General features: G+C 40.7%; 1 protein-coding gene across 1 annotated transcript in view; it reads right to left on the minus strand.

Annotated features, from left to right (window-relative positions):
• Positions 1-22,780: 22,780 nt before the first annotated feature.
• LOC142948633 (fibroblast growth factor 20-like) overlaps positions 22,781-23,206 on the minus strand; it is a 1,707-nt gene continuing 1,281 nt past the window's right edge. Inside the window, exons 2-3 of the mRNA XM_076090766.1 lie at positions 23,162-23,206; positions 22,781-23,026 (exon numbers count right to left, since the gene is read on the minus strand). The exon at positions 23,162-23,206 is cut by the window's right edge and continues 59 nt beyond it. Coding sequence (XP_075946881.1) covers positions 22,781-23,026; positions 23,162-23,206 — 291 coding nt within the window. The remainder of the gene's footprint in view (positions 23,027-23,161) is intronic.

Raw genomic sequence — 23,206 nt, forward strand, 5'->3', positions numbered from 1 at the left:
AGTGGACGTTTACGCACGGTGGCCACGCGCTCTCTACTTGACTGAAACTGGTGTGAGACCTTCCGCGGGGAGGTTATGAGGAGGAGAGTCGCCTCAGGTGGATCTAATTAGATGTGATTGATTCACGTGCAGGCTGTGCGCGTTTCAATCAAGTAACCAAAACAGCTTTCCCTCCAGCGCCAATTAGGTTGGGCAAGGGTCTGTGAACTAATTTCTTTGCAATTTATGTGTTAGAGAGAATGGTGTGTTTTATTACTTATTTATTTTTTAATACCGTGCAATTTGTAGTGATATTATAGTCTTTAGTGTAAGGCCTTTGTTCCGACGTTTATGTTGTTAACGTGTCTTATATACCTGAAGCTGTACGATGATGAACTGCTTTGTTAGCCTTTGTTAATAAAGTATTTATGAAAAAAAAAAAAAAAAGTGTGCACGTTTGATCCGTTTGTGTCATACAGAAGATAAAAGAACAAGATAAACTCTTGACTTTACTTTGTCTACATACATGTCTGATGTTGAAGTAATACTAATAATTGTAAAATAAGCAACAATAAGCCTTGGAATTCCACATTATATATTTTTTCGTGGTAGTAACCAGTCATGGCCGTTCCTAGACAATAGATGGCAGCATAAAACCACTTTCATCAAGCCTACGTTTGAGGGTGTAAATGTGATTATTTTTTAAATCCAATGTATTGCTTAAACATTATGAATTAATCGTATTTTAACTTTATCTCTGTAGGAAAAAAAGTTAAAGATGAACATAAATAGATCAAATAAGTGAAAGAGGGGAAAGTGAGGCAGAGAAAGAGTGTGACAGTGATGGAGTCTCGTCTTCCTCTGGAATAACCAGGAAGGGCTGAACAATAGCAGCTGAAGTGGAGGTTTCCCCCTGACCAAGTTATAATGGCTTCCTCTTTATAACACATGTACACACACACATGCACACAAGGGTCATGTGGCTGTGAGCGCTCAGACTCATGTATAAACACTCTTTCTTTCTGCAACCTCACCACCACTCTGAGTGTAGGTCACAACCCTTGTCATGGTCTTTTCGTCTAATGCAGCACCTTAAACCTTCTTGCTGATACACTGCTGTCTCACACACAAACACATGTCCACATTATTGACGATACATAGCGTCCTGGACCTATAAAGGTTCACTTGTACTGTGGGAAAACACTAACACATTGCTGCCAACCTATACGGACTTGGTTGGGTACGTCTGTGCCACAGCAACATGACCAAACAAAATGTATATTCATATTAAGTCATAGTATTCCATGTAAAAACAGCCCGTTGTGGTAAAACCCACAAAGAATTAATTATTCAAGTGTGCAGCTCTGCTTTTTAGCCTCGTTCAGTTCATTGTTTGGGTTTAAGGGCTGCACATTTTCTCCATGGTTAGTCTTGCTGTTCACATTAGTCCCCAAAGAGAGCCTATTGCAGCACAAAGCCCTGATAAAAACACTTCATTACCGGCCCAACATGTAGAAAATAGCAAACTAAAAAGCCAGAAGACCAAAACAGAGCAAGTGTGAATGTTTTACTTGCATAAGTCAGATGCCACGGGCACAGAGAGATGGATGAACATTAATGTTGGTGATACATCAGCACAACAGCCATATAAAATGGTGATATGATGATGTCAGCAGTGTGTCTGTCAGCTTGTTATACATTTTTCATAGAGATCTGATGCTTGAGAACACATGGAATTGGTTAAAAATAGGCTAGTAAAGCGAAACGGGGGCTGCACATTCAGTGGATTTATCCACTGAAGAGTTTTGTTGAATTATACCTGCTCCAGTTTAGGGCCCAGTTTTTTTGGTTTAGGGTTGAGCGTGTGATTAAGTCTGATTTTTGCTGCCAGTCCAGGATCATTTAGAAGCGATGAGCATGATTTACCTCACAGGGGGACAATTAAATAATTAGGAAAAAAGACAAAAGGTTATTCCCCTTGTCTGACAGTCCCCCTGCCATTTCCTCTACCTCTGCTCTGTTTTCTTCTCCCTGCTTCTCTGTCAGTGATTTCCGTCTGTCAGGCATGGGAACACAGAGAGAACAAACAGAGATGGATGATTTCATTTGTTCTCATGCTCTCTGGCTACATTCATATTATCTTTAGCGTAGAGGTCTGAATGTCCTTCAGAGGACGACTGTGAGCTTTGGCCAGAGGTATTAATACATATAGAATTTCTGCTTCAGTAGATGGCGAGAGACAGAAAAAAATCCGCAAAATACGTCTTCAGAGAATTCAGGTTGCCCTATTACTCCACTCTTATGTCTCTAAAAAGATTCACTTGTTTCACAAAAGACAGAACTTCTATACATAATTTGTGGCATAATGACCTGTTGATGTGGAGTTTTTCTGCGGTGGGTGTGGGTGTGTGTGAGAGACTTGGTCTCGTTGCCCGTGAGATCATCCTGCTGGCCTTTTGACCTGGAAGTGCTTATGGTTCCTCAGAGACGCCCTGAAGGGTGTGGAGTGTTCCTGCCCTGTTGTCTTTGACTCCTTGTTAAGTCTGAACAATGTGAGGTGAATGGAGGAAATTCCACTGTGCAGGTTCAGGGCCACTCAAACACTCACACACACACACACACACATACACACACACACAAACACATATACGCAAACCCAAATCACTGTATGCAGAAGCATTCGTTATTACATGATCCCGTATTCAAAAACATGCAGAGACTCCTCATCAGTTGTAGTGGATAATTACTGTTATTAAAAACGTACAAAAAAGCTACAGCTTCAAGTCACAGCATGTACCACTTTCTAATGTGTGTCTAGCTAATGGCTGTATAAACGATAAATAATTCATTTTTCGTGCTTTGTCTTTTCAGTTGCAATTCAAGCATCAGGGCCAGAATCCATTCATCACAAATTATTTATTATATTTACGACAGACTTATGATTTATTAACATTTACAACAGCAGAATAATTACTAACTTATTGGTTAAGTGAGAAACTCATTAGCATCTTGTCATTGACGGGATTATTAATGAGTCACCCAGCAAGAGAGATTTTTAGCAACCTGGCAGCCCAAAAGTTCCTCCTATGAATGATTTATAACTTCAGTAAGTGGTCAACAAAATTGAACCTAAAAAGGACAAAAGTAAGCACATCATTTAGTCAGCACCGTTCTGACAGAGTTTCAGTTGTACATCATGGATTCACATCACTGGTATTTATCCTTCCATACTCTCCTTCCATCCCGAGTGCTGCCTTTTTCCTTTGTTCCTTTTTTCTTTCCTTCCATCCCTTCATTCGTCTCTTTTGACTTTTCTCCCTCTCATTCTCCCTGGTTCCCAGATCAACTTGAGCCGTCTATGGGAAATCATTAGTATAGATTGTTCTGCAGTGCTGCGTCAATACACACACACACACACACACACACACACACACACACACACACACTTGTGCATAATATGCCTCCCTGCATTTAATAGTGGATGGATGTTTCAACCTTCTTTGCTTTTTACTGTAAAGTGTAATACCGAGGACAAATCCTTGGCAAAGGATTACTGTGTGTGTGTGTGTGTGTGTGTGTGTGTGTGTTACTATCATTATGGTAGGAAGAATTCGGACACAGTCAAACACACACACACATGCACAAGAGATTGCGAATAATGATGACAAACATTCATGCAGTGTTGTAAAGACAAAGGTGTGCTTTGTCTATCCACTTAAGTCAGCGGTTCTTAGATATCAAAGCGGAGGAGAGAAAAAGAACCATAACAAGATGTGGGTTGTAACGGAGGGAGAGAGAGAGAGGGAGAGAGAAATTTAAGTGCGTGTTTGTGCACATGAAATCAAAGATGGAGGGAATTTCCATTGAGAAAACAAAGAATTTCACACTGATATCATTTTGAATTCTCAGACACACGTGTGGTATGTGAGTGCTTGCTTTTCTGATACTACTCATCAGTCTTCATGCTGTCATGCCTCAGGTATGACTACTGTCAATGCAGTATTTCAAACATCTCTCTCATTCTTTCTCTCTGCCCTTCTCTTTCTCCTTCACATTCTTAGACACACTGGCGTTCAGCTGCACTCTATTAATATTTCATGCTGCCACTCCAATACCTGCCTGTCAATAACCGGGATAAGACACACCTCAGGTCCAATCCATCATACTCACAATGGACCAGGCTGCTAAATTGTGTGTGTGTGTGTGTGTGTGTGTGTGTGTGTGTGTGTGTGTGTGTGTGTTGATAGATCATTTGTTTCTGCTGACAAAGCCCTCGCTGTTGGTTTGCATAAACAGGCTGAGGGCTCAATGGCTGAGAGATCGAAATAAGCCATTTATCATTTCCCACAGACACGGGCATTCACACACTCACGTGTGCACATACACTCACACACTCACAGATGTTTATTGGCAGACAGGGTTGAAAGATCAATACAAATTTTCTCTGATGATCGGTCAAAAAATAGAAACGTTTACATGACGTAGACGCAGGAAACAAAGTTGAGTAATATTAAGTTCACAAAATGCCTCATTAATAAAACGTACAAACTGATTAAAAAGCCTCTTTGTGGACGTTTTGTCATATAAAATGTACAAAAATGTTCCACGTTCCTTCATATTGAACATGTAAAATTATGCCAACTCTCCCAATCACACCACGTCTCTATAGTATCTCTTGTGTCCAGTTTCTAGAGTAGCGTGTCACCATAACACCAGGTTTATGTCACTTGTTTGTTATTTGCTGGTAACATTCTATCACTTACAAGTAGGATGTGTGCGATTTTGTGCATGCGTTTTGATGAGTTATACACAGTAATGCATCAAAGTTATAGTACCAAGAGTTCATGGTGTTACATTTGTGGTGTTTTATATGTATTTGTACCTTGGAAAGTATACGTTTATGTGTTCTTGCTTGATACAAGTTCAGATGTGATCTGTCTGATGTCATTAAACGAGTAATCTAAAGTTTGCAAAGCCTTTACTAACTCAGCATTTTGTCGTTAGTGTGGGGATCTTCTAAATTATTGTAGTAAATACAAAATACAGGAAATTAAGTAAAACACAATTGTTATTATACTTCAAAAAACAAGCACCAGAACAGCTGGATCTTGTTGTGAGTTTTCTTTGTTCCAATGTCAAGCAAACATGGCTGAGAAACCTTTAAAGTGAACAGACATGGACATTTGAACATTTACAATTTCATGACAACTGGAATCTACTTATAAGAAGATCATTCCATCAAAACTACAGAAGTGGTGTTTTTTATTTTCATTTTTTATATACAGTTAAAGAATTACATAGTTCATACTGTGATGATATTTTGAAATCCTGTTAAATTTCAACAACATTTCAAAATCACACAGGATAGCCTCTAATCTGCACAGTGTCCAGGCAACACAACAAGAACGTCCTGAAAAAATAAACAGGATGGAGATGCAATATAAGACAGATGCATTGTGGGTAACGGAAGGGTGATGGTTATGACTGTTTGTGAAAGGCAGTAAAAAGCAATGAAAAGGTTTCACTGTATTGTCCTTAAGCAAGCCCAGTCAAACTATCGTCAGCATGTAAATGTGAGGCTTCCTTTAATCCACCTGCGGGCCTTCAAAGTAACTGTGCTATTTCAGCACATTGGTGACATGCTGTAAAAAGTGAGAGCAATGGACAGTTTGTGTAGAAAGCACACCAGCGATCCAGTCCAAACAAACACACTGACATTTTTTAAACTACCATCCATTGTTGTACACCCATCTTGTGCAAGAGTTTTCAAACACTCATCCCAAATGTTTGCCTGCATGCATGTGTTACTTTATCTACATACTCACATATGTAAATGTACAAAAAAAAAAAATAAAAAAATCACAAAAGGTGAACATTTTCCGTGCGCTCTTCATATGTATGCTGATTTTCTCAGAGACATGTAGCCTGGAAGAGACTGAGTGGCATTATCTGTGGATCGGCCAACTCCCAGAAACAAGAAAGGGAATCAAAGCGGTGGAGGAGAGATGGGGAGGGGCGGAGGGGGCGAGGAGATGCATAGAGAACTTCAAAGGTGAACACAGAGTTCATAGAGATATGAGGCTCAGACAACAGGGCAGAGCCCTCACAGACAAAAAAAAAAAAGAAACAGGGCAGAACTGAGAACATACACACAACATACTCTCAGTGGGGGGCAAAGCTGGCAATACTGTCCACAATAACATCCTTCATTCTTGGTGTGTGTCTGTGAGTGAGGAAGCCAGCTGGCAGGCAGACAAAAGGAGGAGGAGTTGGAGGTTTTAGGGGTCCAGTGAGGACTTTAGAGGGTTGGGTGGGTGTTGCTGTGGGGGTGTGAGCCAGGTATCGGGTGTTACTGGGCTGAGAGGCCCCTCGCATTGGCATCCTATTCACCTGCTGCCCGAGCCCGGACAAAGGCTGGGGCTCTGGGGCTCCGCTGGGCCACAGCCAGGTAACACTAGAAGGTCTTAATGGCTCCAAGGTGAAGGGAAGATGGTTAGAAGAAGATTACATGGGAAAATGTTTGGTGATCTGAGGCTCCACCATCAACACAGTCACCTTTTTCCCATGCAGCCGGGGTTTAAATGCAATGCTTCACAGAAGCTACACGGTGTTGTTGATACAGAATATTCTGTATTCATTTGTTTAACAAACAACAACGTGGAAATCAGAGTGAATAAATCAGCAATGCTAAACACAATGCCAGTATTGTGTTGAAATGTACAACAAAGTCCTAATTGAAAGAGTGAACATAAAAGTCCGTGTGTGTGCTTATCATAATAGATTATGTACGAGTGATTGTGAAACTGATCCCTCTTTTAGCGCCAGTGTGTCCCCGTGCAAAAACAGCAGTGACATTTATTAAAGAAAAGGCGTGTTGATTTCTGCATTGTTCTGTCCATTTTACTGCAGACACATACCTACTGCAGAGGGCTGAATCTAAACAGTAATTACCATACCTGACTGACATACAGACAGACAGATGTGTGCATGCGTGCGTGTGTGTGTGTGTGTACAAATAATTATTCTTGTTTGCTGTAACTCATAAAGACTTTTTTTAGAATTGTAAAATGGCGCTGAGACAAAAGTAATACACCAAAGTACACTGATTATAGTATATACATTTAGATTCACTACAAAAAACATATTTTGTATTGTATTTATTTTATTTTAATTTGCACAGCAGGAAGAGTGGGAAGCTCAAGTAATTTTGCTTTATTTTAAACAATAATATTTCGGCAAGAAAAAACAAACAAAAACTGACAAAACTCTCAAAGAAACAAAGATGCCCCTTAAAACCATTCTACCCGCAAATCCACAACAATAATAGTTTACGATCACAGTTGTTTGGGGTGTGTGCGCTGTATTGTTTAACAGCCATGCTTTCCAAAAAGGGTTCTGTGGAAGAAAAGGGTTCTTAATGGAATCACAAAGACCCCTTGAAAACCCTTTCTTCAAAAAAGGGTTCTCTGGTTCTGGGTAGAACCTCAGCCCTTCAGGAATAACTTGTTTGGAACCCTTATTTCTAAAAGTGATACTTCCACTGTTTCCAGTTTCCATTGTAACAAGTGACCCTTACGTCAAATAATTTTTGTTCCCAAGGGTAGATTTTAACGTTCAATAATAGACTCAATGACTTATTAAGATAGGGCTGTTTTTGCAGTGCTGTTATAATAGAATAATGTCCCATTTTTTATTTAATTCTCTATCTGAGCAGGACTCTATGGGGAAAAGGTCAATTATCATTAGTTTTTAAAAGTGTGTGTGTGTGTGTGAGAGAGAGAGAGATGCACTATGGGTAGGATGGAAAAAGTAGAGACATCAAAGAGCAATGGAAGAGAGAAACAGCTGGTCAGTGTGTGTGTGTGTGTGTGTGTGTGTGTGTGTGTGTGTGTGTGTGTGTGTATTGCATGTGTGTGTGTACATGAACACACCTTCAAAGGGGACCCTAGATGTGCCAGCCCACCTGACTTCAAGCATCGGTATCGGGACACATACACTTATCCATACACTCTTGCAAACTCACAAACACACACATACTCTGGAATAAACACACTGACACAAAGTGCACACATTGACTGAACTCTACTCTCTCACATACACACTGTATATACAAACTCACCTGTCACTGTGTGCATGTGCCTGCATGTGCCTGCGTGTGTGTGCGTGTGTGTGTGTGTGTGTGTTTCTTGTCAGCGATTAAAGCACACTAAAGTCCCACACAGATAAATCACCAGTTCTGTGGATGTTCAGGGGTGTGCACGTCCTGACATGTCCAGACTCAACGCTCCACAGCTGGGCAGGATTGGCCTGGATTCAGCCTCTTTGGAGGAGAGAACCAGACAGGAGCAAGATAGTAGAAAGAGGAGCAAACCGATGTGGCCAATGCTGTACATAGTTTCTGCACTGTAGCTAGAAGAGCTTCACTTTGTTTTAGAGGAAATTAATGGAAAACTTTGTTTTACCTTCTTTACAACATTTAAGTCCCAGTTTCTAGTAATTCAATTCAGAACCGCTTTGTCTGTTGCGGAAGCATGTCCAAGTCACACCTAATTTTAATGAAATATTAAATATACAAGTTGTGTGCTCGGATTTCACCTCTCAACAACACAAGTCTTTCAGTCTCAAGTCTTGGGAGTTTCACGTAAGTCAAGTCTCAAGTCCTTGTTGTTGAGACTTGAGTCTATGAGGTCAAGTCAATTTATTTTACACAGCCCAAAATCACATGTATGTTCTCCTTAGCTATGTCTTTGAATAAAAGTGTTTGTCAGGGGTCTTCAACCTTGTTTACGTCAAAGAAACCCTTTGCAGAGCTGGAAACCCTTCTATGCTTTCAATGACTTAAAGTACACAACTCATTTCATATACCCTGAATATGAGCGTAGCATTATAATTACATGTCATTGATTTCGGTACCCAGTAGTGCACCAAATCTCTTCTCAATAATACTGTTCGCTTGTTAACTGTCACTCTCTTTGCCTCGGCTGCCGGCAGGTCAGAGGCTTTGCCCTCATACATCTCAGTCGTAGTGTTGAAGCATGTGATCTACGGTGTCATTTACAGCTTTGTATTGTGATACGACAAGTGACAGAATTACTGAATGGGGCTCTTGATGAGCAAACACACTGCTTTCTTTCACTTCCAAGGTTCGCCAATGAAGAGCAAACATATGATACACTGCTTCCCTGAAGAGAAAGAGAGTGAGTGTGTGAGTGCATGTGCTTACCTGCGCTCATGAGTGTGTATATCTAAGAACAACCTGAGGTGCCGAGGTTGTTTATCTCCTGGCAGGTCAAAGCTGCTTGGAAGTGGTAAAGACTACACACACACACACACACACACCGACACACACACTGTTTTAATAGAGCCGCAGTCGGGAAAGGAAACTCCCTGGCTTCGAAAGGCAGTGATCACTCATATCCTGATCTTCTGATAACAACATGTGTGTGGTTTTGTGTGTGTGTGTGTGTGTGTGCATTTGCATGATTCTTACAGTACTCTTAGGCCTCTATTGACATAGTTACTGTCTGTATTTGTTCATGAGGTAGCCTATGTATAAGACAAGCATTCCATAGCTCTGCTGACATTTATTTTGCACACACACAAGGACGGATGCTTTTCAAAATATTGTCCGTCACCTCCACATGTCGTAATGACTCAGGTATGGTTACTGTCATCGCAGCACCTCTCTCTCTCTATATATATTTCTTTGTTAAGGTCTCTCTCTCCATTTAAAGATAAATTATCAGTGAGGCAGAGGTGACACAACCACAAAATAAGACATGATCAGATACCTTCCACCTGTGTGCGTGTTTGTCTGTGTTCGCACAGCAGCTGTGACTGGTAAGAACAAGCCCACTGAGTGATAACATAATCATTATAGTTCACTTGTGTATCCAGTGATTTCATTGTACATGCACGCTATAGTTTTAATAGGGCAATCCTCCTTTTGTCGTAGTTAACTGTCGTGTAAGTTATCGTACTTACAATAAGGTGACATGCAAAGTACGCAATTAAATTACTCAAACTCTTTGCTGAGGCTTTAATTCATATTTTTTCACATTAACAAGGGATCGGGTGAATATGTGTAATGAACTTTATTGGTTTATTAACTCTGTTGCTCTCAGCATTGTTTTCATTGAAATGCTTTAAAAACAAACATTATACACTACCGGCTCAGTACCAAACATGAAGGCAGATACTGTTGGCAACGAGGTGTTGAACATATAGTTGAGCATTTCCCTCAGGAGATAGAGACCAAACACAGAGCTAAAAGACTGAGAGTGACTTTTACCAGGTGGCAAGAAACATGTTTCCAAATTCATGATGATGTTGCTCTGTTTAGGTGAAAATATGTCAGAGTTGGGTTCACAGCTGTTTGTTTTTGTATTAATCCACCTTTTCATGATTTCTTTCCCCAAAGAAATTGTTAAGCAGATGTGAGAAGCGAGATCCTGATGCATCTTGTCTCATGAAATGTAGTTTACTCTTAGAAGTAAAGGTGCTGACTATGACCATATATTCTATTGAGAACCCGTTTCTATCTTCAAATAGATCCACCGAGGGGGTTCTACCAAGATCACCTTTATGTTCCAAGGACTTCATCACAGACAGAAAGTGGGATAAACTGATATTCGACTCCCACCTCCACTGTAAAAATGTCTTGAGATGATACCTTTAAATATTCTACTCAAGGATCTCTACCGAGTCAATGTTTTGACTTCTATATTTTTGGCATGACATTGTTGCATCAGCATGATGTACTGTTCTCTCTTAGAGGCTTTATTATTCAAAAAACCAGACCAGCTGAGCCTCATCTGTGTGTGTGTGTGAGGACTAGTCCTCCGTGTTTGTACCGACAGCTACATGTTTCATAAAACAGCAACAGATAAAAGCATCGAGGAAGGCTGTGTTGTTATGAAGCCATGTTTTGTTCTGAAAATCTGACAACTCTTCTGCCTGACTGTCGTCTACACAAGTTAAGAACACAGTACCACACACACACACACACACACACACACACACACACACACACACACACACACACACTCATACACTTCTTGCTTTGAGAAAAGGTGTAATAAAACTTCCCTGTCAGTCTTTCATGTGTGAGGCTTAAGAGCTGTCACACTAACAGGAGGAAACCACCATGCTTTGATAGGCCGTCCATATGGAACGGAAATCTGCACACAGCATGCATGGACGTGTGTTGGTGTATGTGTGTGTGTGTGTGTGTGTGTGTGTGTGTGTGTGTGTGTGTGTGCGTGTGGGTGTGTGTGCGTGTGGGTGTGTATCTCTGTGTGTGTTTGTGTTTGCATGCCAAATACTCTCAGGTGTCATTGCTCAATAAGGCCGCTTGATATCTATATTAAATAGTGGTGCGGCTAAACAGCACCGACTGATTGTTTGAACTCTGCAGGACGCTATGTATCATTGTATCAAATTGCATATCAGTTTGCTATGAACACCATTCTAATAAACACAGATAGTCTAACGAGTCATTCCCTAAAACTGCAATGATTTTGCGATTTTATAGGCACCCTGTGAGTTTTTAGTTTTTTACTTTTAGTGGGTCTTTGAGCAATGTTTAATTGAGCGGGTTGCTGTTGTTGTTGTGCTCTACTAACACGCAAGAATGCAAGTGACCTGATACACACTCTAGGTACTTGCAGAGTGTGGTAATGCAAGTGTGCAAACAAATCACTTCCAATCAATTCCAGCAATAAGAAATGTAGAAATGGACCAGCAAAAGGATGCTAGCTGATGTACACAGTGCAGGGGCCTCATTTATCAAAGCATGCATACAATTTCTAGATATTTATTATTTTTCTATTTACATTTCTACCAATAGATCTACACATACTGGACCTTTAATGCAGAGCCGCAAACAAAACAAATAAAGCATCACAGACAATGAGGTTAGGTGCTGTATAGCCTTCAAAGGAAAGACCCTTAAGCATCCCAGGAGCATTCATGTGGGAAAGTTTCTCAGCTGGGGTAGTCCCACACTTATGGACATTATACATGATGTGTTCCTGGATTGTTCCTGACGGGATTGCATTTCAAATTGTGTTCTACATCATTTCCACGATTTCCATAGTTCAGTGGTTGCCATACCAGTGGTTATTACGAGCGAAGGAGGTTAGACCGCGAGTGATGTGGTGTGCACTTCTTCTGAAGATTTCCCTGCTGTGCAATATTTTGCTGTTTTAATGAAATGGTGTGGTGCCTTTAAACATATTAAAATACACTCATATGACACTTCCTCAAGTGGCCTCTTCAGCATGCTGCAGAATGGGGAGAGGCGAGGCACAGGACCACTTTTTTAAGATTTGCTTTATAATGTGTGACTGTTTGATAACAACTGAATGTTATTAACAGATCCTCTGGATCTCTTATATTAAGCAACAGGTGCTCAGTGGTGCAGTAGAGAAATAGAGGCATTAACTTACTCGAAATGATTACCTTGTTTTACAAATAAAAACAAAAATACAGGTCTTGGAGGTGGAGTTGCGGGTTGTGTATCTGTAATTTAGGAATAATTATACCTGTTTACCACTAAGAGTTTGTTGGTTTCAAATACTATATGATCATGTTTAACGCTAAAGTTTTTACAATGACTTCTTTCTACAATAAGTGTGCATGGTAGCTACAGGATGGTTATAGGGTTAGGAAACTAAATGTAACTGAAAAGCCCAAAAGAAACGTGAGCGACTTTATGGAAAATGCGCCCCAACTTGGAAATAATGTTTTTCCTTTGACTGTGTTTCGGCACGATTTTCTGAGTGATGCATCCTTCCAGAGCAGCCTTCTTATGTCATCTCATTTCATTTTTGTAGCTGACTTAGATTTATTTAAACAAACATTTTGGTTTTCTTGTTTTGTTTGGTTATTTACCTGTTCATCGAATAAATTAATTAAATCAAAATCAACTCTCACCAAAATTGGATTATCAATATAATTCAGCCTTTCAAATCATATCAAACACATCACGAGCATCACATAGAGAGAGGTGGGGAAGGCAGGCAAACAGAATAAATGGAAGGAGGTGCAGCTCAGACACACAGTGGAAGAACTGAGCCACTGGATGCAAACCCACTTAGGATTGATCACAAATAGGAGATAATCAATTCAACTCCAATTGAATTCACATCAAGCAGAGGGGAAAGGCATTTCAACAGAGCAGCAGAGGCATTCTTCTCCTCCACCATTGATGGTGTGTTTGACACACATTTGTCATGTCAAGACCTTGTGGAGAATTCCAACCGATTATTCAGTAAAAATCCATAGCTTTCTGCTCCCCTGCCGCTTCTGGAAAATCTCTGCCGTCATTTTTTTACTTGTCGTTTCTCATCTGCAGGGCTTTGTCCTCGGTGCAGTGCGGAGTCACCTGTGGTATCGGGTATTTATGATGACTATACAGTCTATGGTGGACTTAACAAACACACACACACACACTCACACACACGGGCATCTCCCCCATGATGGACACACAAGCGCTGTTCCATTGATCCGCTAATCTAGTGGGGAGGGGAAGTGCAAGACTCTCATTTAGTTAAAATCATTACCCCTCCCACAAGATGGATAGAGATGAAGGGATTTAGAGAGAAGGAATAAAACAGTGAGGTGGGAAAAGAGGAGAGGGCAGATTAGGTGACAGGAAAATATGACAAAAAGAGAGAGAGAGAAGGGGAAATGAGGGATGAAGAGTTATAGCATGACGGGCAGTCCTAAAATTAGCTTTTGCCAATTCTGCTGGACTGAGCATCACTTTATGTCTCTCCCTCTAACTAAATTATGCTGTCCTCTCTGTCCGTTTCTCTCATTCCTATAGCTCACATCACACACACACACACACACACACGCACACACTGAAGCACACACTGCAAAGAGGTGTGTTAGAGGGAAGTCTCTGCAGCGGTCGATAGCACTTGGCGAGTGATCTATTGACAGAGCGGGAGCGTGTGAGAGATGAGTTCAATATACTTCAATTTAGCTCCACTTGCTTTAATTACTTCCACCCTGTGTGTGTGTGTGTGTGTGTGTGTGTGTGTGTGTGTGTGTGTGTGTGTGTGTGTGTGTGTGTGTGTGTGTGTGTGTGTGTACCCCCAGAGGCTGAGTGGTGTTAGACTACCCGTGACGGCTGATAATAAAAATACAGCTTTGGTCATTATTGAATTCAGGGTCTGCTGAGTATTTAGGAGCGTCCTGGGGGTTGTGACCCCTCAAGGTGTGAATTTATTTCAAGAATATGGTAATTTCTAAATCATATATGTCCATTTCATACTGTTTGTGATACCTCTTTTTGTGGCTGCGATTTCCTCCAGTGATCAAAAACATGTATAGGTTCAAACTGGCCTGCCTAAATATATGGCAGCTTTCATGCTGTTGATGAGTCCTGAAGGACACACTAATCTCACTGGCTTTATTATGATATATGAAATGCTGGGTTGTGACAGGAGGCCAAGTGGTAAAGGCAATGTGATCAAGTCCATCAACAGATGGGCACGTGTCCTCATGGGTTTACAGTGTTTTTTTTCCAGTTGGCTAAAATGACTGTTAAACTGTTGCGGACTATGACCTTCGTGTCTCAGACACAAAGACAGAAGTAGTGTGACAACCAGCAGAGACTGTACACGGAACTGTACACGGAACTGTACACTGTACACGGAACTCCCTATAAAATCATCAATTATGTCTGTAACATTTCTGCTTCTGTACATTTTAGATTTCTGTTTCTGTTAAATAAATATGATATATTGACTTAATTTGTGACCTTTAGACAGAGTCAGACTAGCTGGTCCTCCCTGCTTCCAGTCTTTACGCTAAGCTAGGCTAACCATCACACTTTACACATAAAGAGTGGTATCGATCTTCCCATCTAATTTTTTGCAAGAAAGCAAATAAGTGTATTTCATACACCAAGTTTACAAAGGCAAAGGCAAATGCATTGAATTTGTATAACTTTCATTTGTTATAATCTGTGTTGCTATCATCATTTCAAATGTGAAATATCATTTAGTCCTAACTCATTTACTACAGAAACAAATCAAGGCATGCTCCAAGTGTTGTGGGACCTAAAAACACATTAAATACAATATAACACATAACTCGATTGTATCTCTCACTGTATCTTTCCAAATGCGGCAGATTTTACCACTCCCTGGTCTCCCTCTCCTTCCCTGTACCCCTCCTCATCTGGCATGTTTCTGGATGTTTCTGCTCCTATTAAGAAGTTAAGAGTGAATTTGTCCGTGAATCCATAGCATTGAGCGAACATGTCCGCTGTGAAGCCGCACAAATGATTTTTTCACTACGAGGGTGGTGAACCACCAGGGAATAAGTGTCCGCTGTCGCATCTCTAAACCCTTCTCTTCACTCCCAGCAGTTCCCAGGACCTCTTTCTCTGCACTTCCACTCACTCTCAAGTTGCAGTTTCACATCCAGTGAGCTCGTGACAGGAAGTTTGAAAAGAAAAATCAATCTAAAATAGTGAATATGGTGAACACATTACCTGAGGTGCATGTTGACATTGTCACCGTGAGCATGTTAGCATGCTGATGTTAGCATGCTGATGTTAGCATATAGATCAATTCACTGCAGTGCCAAAGAGGTGCCTCAGAAAGCTGCAAGCATGTCTGTAGATTCTTTGTATTGTTTTGATATAAACAGGTGGAATCAATTATAGTGGGAACTCATTCTCCCACATGTTGAATAACTTATACAGAAAACTTGTGTGGCTGCTGTGTTTCTTACTTGACGTCTTTTCTTCCCTCAATCATTTGACATTCAGGAATGAGAGGCCAGAGATTTCACACAGTACAACTAAATGGAGGAAATTAACTTAAAGTCGCTCTCCATCCAGAGGACGTCCAGCTACGCCAGCTTAAGTGGTTATTCTGCTTGAGTTCAACGTCACAAAGAGCATTTCCTGAACACGTTTTTTTTTTTTAAACAATCTGAACACCTGCAGGTTCAACTGAGTTTGTTGTTGCACCCAGAAGCATAATTCAGTCAGCTAAATGAATTAAAGTTATACGATGGAAACAGTTTGCAGTTACAGACAAACACTTATTTCATGTAAAACCCTTGCACCACCGATTATGGCCTGTTTTTACATGACTTAAAAGGGAATTATTTTGTATGTGCTGGCACTGTTTTGTGACCGTAGGGCCAGTGAAAATCTTAATTGCAACACACATTGTAAACTAACAGAAAAAGTAATGTGACTTTCATGATTAGCTAAGAAACAAACTTGTTGTTTATAAAAGGAAAATACAACATTATCCAGGAATGTGAAAGAACTAACTTTCGTTCTCTGCCCAATATTATTCCGTGTTGTTTGTAATTTGTGGTTAGTGGATATGAGCTGAAGACAGTGGTTAGATGGGTATTTGACATGGAATCTGCACGGTGCGTTCTGCTCAACAACATGTCGTACAGCGGCTTCTGAACGGTCGATGATAACAGGGTTGAAAATATGTGCACCGGTGTGAATCTTTGATCTGCAATATGTCAGGTAACACTCTTTCATTGGAAACAGACCGAGAGAAAACAGCAGGAGGGTTTGGAGGTGCACTTGGTTTACTTTAGCCTCTGATGTGGTTTGACTGTGTATTGTTGTGTCCTCTGGGATAATTTAACACTGTTTTGGTCAACTTCTTCACCCTGTTTAGGCTGTACTTTCTATTATTCTAAATGTATTCCCTTTCTTGAAACAATGCTTTTGCTATTCAGAGTAATAGTCTTCAACATTTTAATTCATTGTAGTAAATACAGAACATCTATCCGGCTTTTGTCAATATCTTCAACCTGCATCGGCTGTTTTTTTTAATGGGTTAGGGAAAACATAGTGTGTTTGGGCTTAAAACCATGTGAACTAATTAAAACTACCCATGTAACACAAGTATAGAAAACACATCAGAAAGATCACTAACTTCAAAATAACTCAAATACCGACCTTCTGGTTGATAGTTCTGTGTTTGTTTTACCGATCAAGCTGCCCTCATCTTTGTGTTCCTTATACTAAGTCATCAGTTTCCAGCATTTTCTCTGAGCATCTAACAATGACGCAGACAGGTTTACATTGTAGTTACTTGAAAGTCCGGTGCCCTCAGATGCCGAAGGGTGCGACAAAGTGTCTGGAACACAGTAAAGTTGCGGACTGTAAAACCGAAACGATGAGCTGAAAGGGACTAAGAATCTCTGTAGAGCTGACAGGAACTGCAGAGTTGTTGATAATACTCTGTGGTACATCACAACAAGCGACATATTTCATGCTACACATGTCATTTGATCCATTGTTGACATAAAATATTGTTTAGCACAGCTTTAAAAATAATCATTTTTTTTCACTTAGTACAGTCATGTGACATTATATTGCTGTAAGCGTGTGTGCCGAAAGGAGTTGGATGGTTTGGCATACAAGCATGTGACTAAGAGACTGTGGTTCATGTGGTGCCAACAGTCAACATTGTTTTTTTTTTAAGTTGATCCTTGCCTTCAAGTTCAAGTGCGCTCATGACCACGAGCTTTCTTCCTAAAACAAAACACACATGGATCATCTTCAAAGGTGTTGGGCGCGTACTGTAGATATGTTTAGATTAACACATTTGAATTTTGTGCATTTATATTGTCGTGTGCAACTCCAAGATTCTGTATATTGAAATTTTAGGCGATTCAAGAGAAGTTTAAGTTTTGTGTGTTTGAACAGAGTGTCGCTGCATAACGTGAATTTGGTTTTAAGATGAAGCCACAGGTGGATACGTCAGAGTTTAGGATGTTAAGTCATTTGTTAGTCCAAAGTTGGACGAGTTCATAGCTGTCTAATACGTCTAAGAATTTGGAAAGGACACATCGTTTTTTTTTTCTTCTTTTTGTCTGAATTCACCACAGCCGAGTCATTCACACGGCACCATTAATCTCACGCACAGAGAGGTGATGACAGATTGTGCGCGCATGTCTTAAGTGTGTGTGAGTGTTTGAGTGTGTGTGTATGTGTGTGTTGACGACTGCAGGAAGAACACCTGTGTGGACGTAGATAGGTACCAGCAGAGATCACTAACTTCTACACCTGCCATTTGAGAAAAACACTCACACACCTTATGGAACATAAAAGGGACAGTGGCAACAAATTGTTTGAATAGTTTTTAAATGGACGTGACATTTTACAACAGTGAATAGATTAGTGAATTTACTGTTTACTGCTGCTTTTATACAGTAACCATTTAGGCTTTAAAGATGAGAGAATTTTCTTGCATCTTGGGAGACATTTATACCTTTTATGGACCTTTTAATGGACATCAAATGAACAGGCAAGATGCAACGAAGAGGTGAAATGATTAAAAGAGAAGATGATATTTTTCCCTCGTCTACTTTTTTTGCTCTGGTTATCTCTGCGTGGACCATTATTTGCTGGATCCAAAAGTGGAGATCTAACCAGTCGATGGAAAACCCCACAGAGGACAGACAGAGAGTGAAGAGAGGGGGTGGATGGTGGAGATACAGCAACACACGCACACACGCACACACAAGTCTTCACACATCAGTCAGACAGCCCTCTAGTCAGGAGAACCCCTGGCTCACCTTCACACAGATTCACAGATCACACACACACACACACACACACACACAGAAGTTGTACTGACATGAATCTACGCAGTCACTTTGACTCACATAAACATGCCTCCCCCTCCCTGCAAACACACACGCACACACACACGCACACACACTTCAAAGGAAGATTGTGACCTGACAGGCCGGCAACACTAAGAACCCACATGCAGCTTTTTTTTCTAATTCTTCCTCTTAGAAACCCACCTGTTTCTTACACACTTTCAAGTCATACCTCTCTTACTCTCTTGCCTGGTTTTAAGATCTCTGTGTTTGTGTGTGTGTGAGTGCATGTGTGTGTCTGTGTCTGACATACACTCTCAGTCAGTCTACGCATGCTGGTACTCAGGGGCTGTCTATCTGATGTTCTCTCTGGCTCATCACTGTATGCCCTTATCAGAGGATTATACACACGCTGACCCGTGTCTTAACTAGACACAATGTAGCCGTGCTCCTGCCTGCACAACTGGGCAGATGTAAACCGCAGCACCCTGTAATCTTATCTGAAACATGTTGCCGAGCTGATGAGCCTTTATGCTGGCACCGACCTGGCAATATCTCCTTGATGTGAAATGCAGCTGGAGACATAAAACAATTTCAGACAAATCTGACAGAGCTGGTGTTTCCCCAGTGTCAGGCAAACATAGGCCAGATGTTGAAGGGTACAGGCTGACAGGTAACACCGAGATCTGCTTCAGTACTCTGTGAGGTCAGTCTTTGTTTCGCTCCGATCCTCAGTACGCAGGGGTCCTTTGGGTGTCACAGTAGGGGGTCCAAGCATTGTACTTCACTCACATAACCCCATAAAGCCTGTTAGAGCACTTAGCCTGTGCAAAGTAGAACAAAGGTTACTTCACATTTCGTGGGGGTAGATTCCTACATCACGCATGGTCCCCAGGTAATTCTAGTGCGCCAAGGTAATACGAAAGGTTGACAAGTTACTGAGCTCTGGTAACTAAATTATGCTGACTCCAGTTGTACTCCGCTTTACCTTAATCTGATTACACTTGAATTATCAGAATACCTACAAACGAACGCACTGACAAATAGACACACACACGCGCGGACATTGACAAAACAAGCCCCATTTAGTAGCTTTAGTTCTGCAACTTTTGATCATACCACAAGATTATCATCAGCAGATGGAGTTTGCACAGTTGTCAGAGAATTGTCTTTTCCATGTAGTCAAGGATTTAGCGCCTTAACTGCAGCTTTCAGTTCTCGCAAAGCACATATAGACTTTATTGTGACGCTTGAGACAGATATATCCCTCTAAATTCTTAGTTGTGTTTTCAAACAATGGGTTCTTAATTCCCCACATTAGTAGTAGCAGCATTGTTTATCTACTACAAAGGGCTTGTTGGCCCATACGGTGGAGTATCTGACATAGCCTTGTTTGCATGCTAACTTTAAAGAAGTAAAGAGTCACTTTCAGCGTTGCAGTAGAAAGGGCTTTGAGAATGAGAACGACAGCATGTGTTTGGCAAACGATTGAGTTATACTATTGAGTAAATAATACACATACACACAAATTATCATCAAATTATCAAAAACTGCTAACTGGACCTTGAGGTAAGATTGTTTTCAACTGTTGTTTTTCTACTAAACACAGAGCTGCCTTCAGCAGGCTGAAAAACAATTATCCCTCTTGTTTCTCATACTGTAGTATTTTGTTCTGCCTTAATCATTTCCTAACTCTAGCACCCCTATTTCTGTCTCCGTAGCTGTCTTACTCTCACCTATTGCTAGAGTGACATCTGGTCAATTCAGTCTCGGGTGTCATAAGAAGAAGGGGTGACTCACCGGGGACAGGCGGGTTAAGAGAGAGATAAAGGGATGGTGAAGGGGAGGATGAAAGACTGTAGTGCACTCGGCCTGCCAGTCACTTGTCTAATTGCAGTGTCTGTCAGAGGAAGCGCGTGCTTGTCTCTTTACATTGATGACTTCATGTTATTTTTCTACACCTTTCCCATTACTGCCATCATATCTCTTTCAGTATGGAGCATACTCTTAACTATGTGTCACCTCTCCCTCGGTCTCTCTTTCTCCTTCCTGTGTTTGTGTGAGACATTCTTACAGTCAGTCAGTTAAAATATATATCTAAAGATTCCCAATGATATCACTGAAAATATGATTACAAGAACAATTTAGAAAAACAAAAATGCATTAAACCAACTTTCTTTTCAATTCTTGAAATAATTCAGTAAAACCTGGCTTTTATTGGTAATTTTGTCTCTCACTAAAACTATTTGAAGGACAGTTTGATCTATAATTCAAAGTTTTATTGTCACATAACTTTGAATTCCTGATCATGAAGGAATTTGAAGGGTCATGTTTTTTTTCTTCATTCAGTATGGTGGTTCGTAAACAAACTTTACTAGGATGAGATCACAGTAGCAAAAAGGTGGTATTTGAGGTATTGGTGCTATTGTATGGTGAGAAAAGGCAAAGTATGCTACCCTAGTCCTCTATTCATATTGGTTATTATTAAACTTCCCTATTGTATTGTGGTATTGCATGTTTACTGAGCTGGTATATAACCGTATTATGTCGTTTGTGGCTCTGGAGGAGCTGGAGGAGCCTTGTCAAGTCTGAGAAAGTTACAAAAGTGACATCACTTGAGAAACTTGAGTATGGGTCTAAAGACTACAGATATTAAATACAAGCTGGGGTTGTGGAGTTTGAAACTTGTGGGAGTTTACCAGGTAAGGAGGGGTTAAAAAAAGAGGTGCATTATGGACATTTTTAAGATCCAGCGTCTTTGACACTTGACTAAAGTCAGAAAATCTCCGTCTCTGCAGCATCGACTTGGACCATTCTCTTTATTTTCTAAATATTTTGGACACCAGCTTTAAGGTCCAGGACTTGTTGGTCCAACAACAGCTCCAGATAAGCAGACAAGCAGATCAAATAATAAGCCCAGATGTCCACATGATAAATGGACATATTGCAACAGTGCCCTATTTTGGACTGTAAAGAGATTGCCTCATCACTGACCCATATGACACGAGGTCTTTCGACACTGTCAACACAAAGTCTGAAAACTGATGTGAATATAAATAACACTGTGAGAATGGAAAGCAGCAGTTCATACGATGATGACACAACAAATAAGAAAATATTCATGGCTTGTTCTTGATATCCTTTTTTATTTCATCTCATACCTGTAAAAATATATTCTCAAAATAAATAAATATATTGAAATAAATATATGTATGTCCTAGGAAACAAAAACTTATAAATAAGAATACAATCTGTCAACAGGTAAAGGTGTCTTTGTCGGTCCTGTGCTCGTTGTTTGATCGCAGTCGGTGGAAGAACAACAGAAATCCTTCACTGGGTTCTAGAAAGCACCTCTAGAGTTCCAACAGAACACGCAGTAGTTCGCCACAGTACACCACAGAACAAGTCCTTATAAAACTCCATTGGATCAGCACTTCTTTGCTTGTTCCGCGTGGCTTTGTAAAAAAGTCATAATGTTCTGAGCAGCATCTCTCTTTGGAGCAGTTTCAAAGGAGAATCCTTCTGAGCCATCCCAGAAGACTGTCCGTTATTAGTGATTCCCCCAACTCTCAGATTTGTTTCCCAAAACAGACATGGCTGATTTCCAGTGCATGAAACTACTTTTTAGTGTAAACCAGCCAGTGGATTAAGCATTTTTATAAATAATTTACTTAGCAGCCACAGTAGTGTTTTGAATAAAATTAACTGAAAACAGTGGAATTGACAAGACTCATCAGCCACAGAAGTAAAAAGCAATATACTAGCAGCCAGTTGTTAATCTCACTTATTAGTTCCCACACTTTTGTCCTCTTTAACATGCATTTTTGGACTTGCAGGGAAACTTAAACAAATCCAAAAGTCATCTGTTTAGCCACTGGAGCCTCTGCATAGGCCAATAAAGGGGCAATATTAGGGGCCCAGATGCCTGCGTCTGTCAAGGGGCCTTCACATCTTCCACAGAAGATCCCTAGTGCTGTTAAGTCAAACTCCCCGGCTAGTGTGTTTCATAGAAGGTCTCTTTTCTTCCTCCATGCCATTGGTGGAGAGTGTTGATTTGGAGCACTTTTTATGATCCCCAGATCAACAGGATTTTCCATGTCCCTCAAGAAGGGGTTTAGGATTAGGTGCACTTGGGTTGCCTTTCAGCTCAGACTGGCTCTGACAGGGTCATGGTAATGCCCCGTCAGTCTCAGCTCTGGCCCAGTATGTCCCTGTATAGCTCCGGTACTCTATCCGGGTCTACAGGCCTTGGTAGAAAGTGAGTGAACCTCTGATGTCGCCTTGACCTCGTTCCATCCCGGGACGTCCCATCTTTGTTCAAACCAACAAAGTAAAATGCACCTTTTTCTCCATGCCGGTAGAGGTTGGATGAGTAGGTGTTGTACCAGTTTTCTTCAAATTGCTCCTTAAAAACGGATTCTGCAGAGAGCTTCTCCTGCAGAAAGAAAGACAAGCAGAAGGAAATCTGAGTATAGCAATGCAAAATATGTCACCTGTTGGCAATTGGTTACAAATCGGATATGTTGAGAATTGGCCCAGTAAAGTCCTTTGGTGTTCAGGGTGTACTCACCGATCCATACAGTTCTCCTTTGCTGTTCATGGCGAGGTAGAGGCT

This window comes from Anarhichas minor, unplaced genomic scaffold (genome assembly GCF_050575085.1).
Source record: "Anarhichas minor isolate MPS153535 unplaced genomic scaffold, ASM5057508v1 ptg000012l, whole genome shotgun sequence".
In the NCBI taxonomy this organism is placed as follows: Eukaryota; Metazoa; Chordata; class Actinopteri; order Perciformes; family Anarhichadidae; genus Anarhichas; species Anarhichas minor.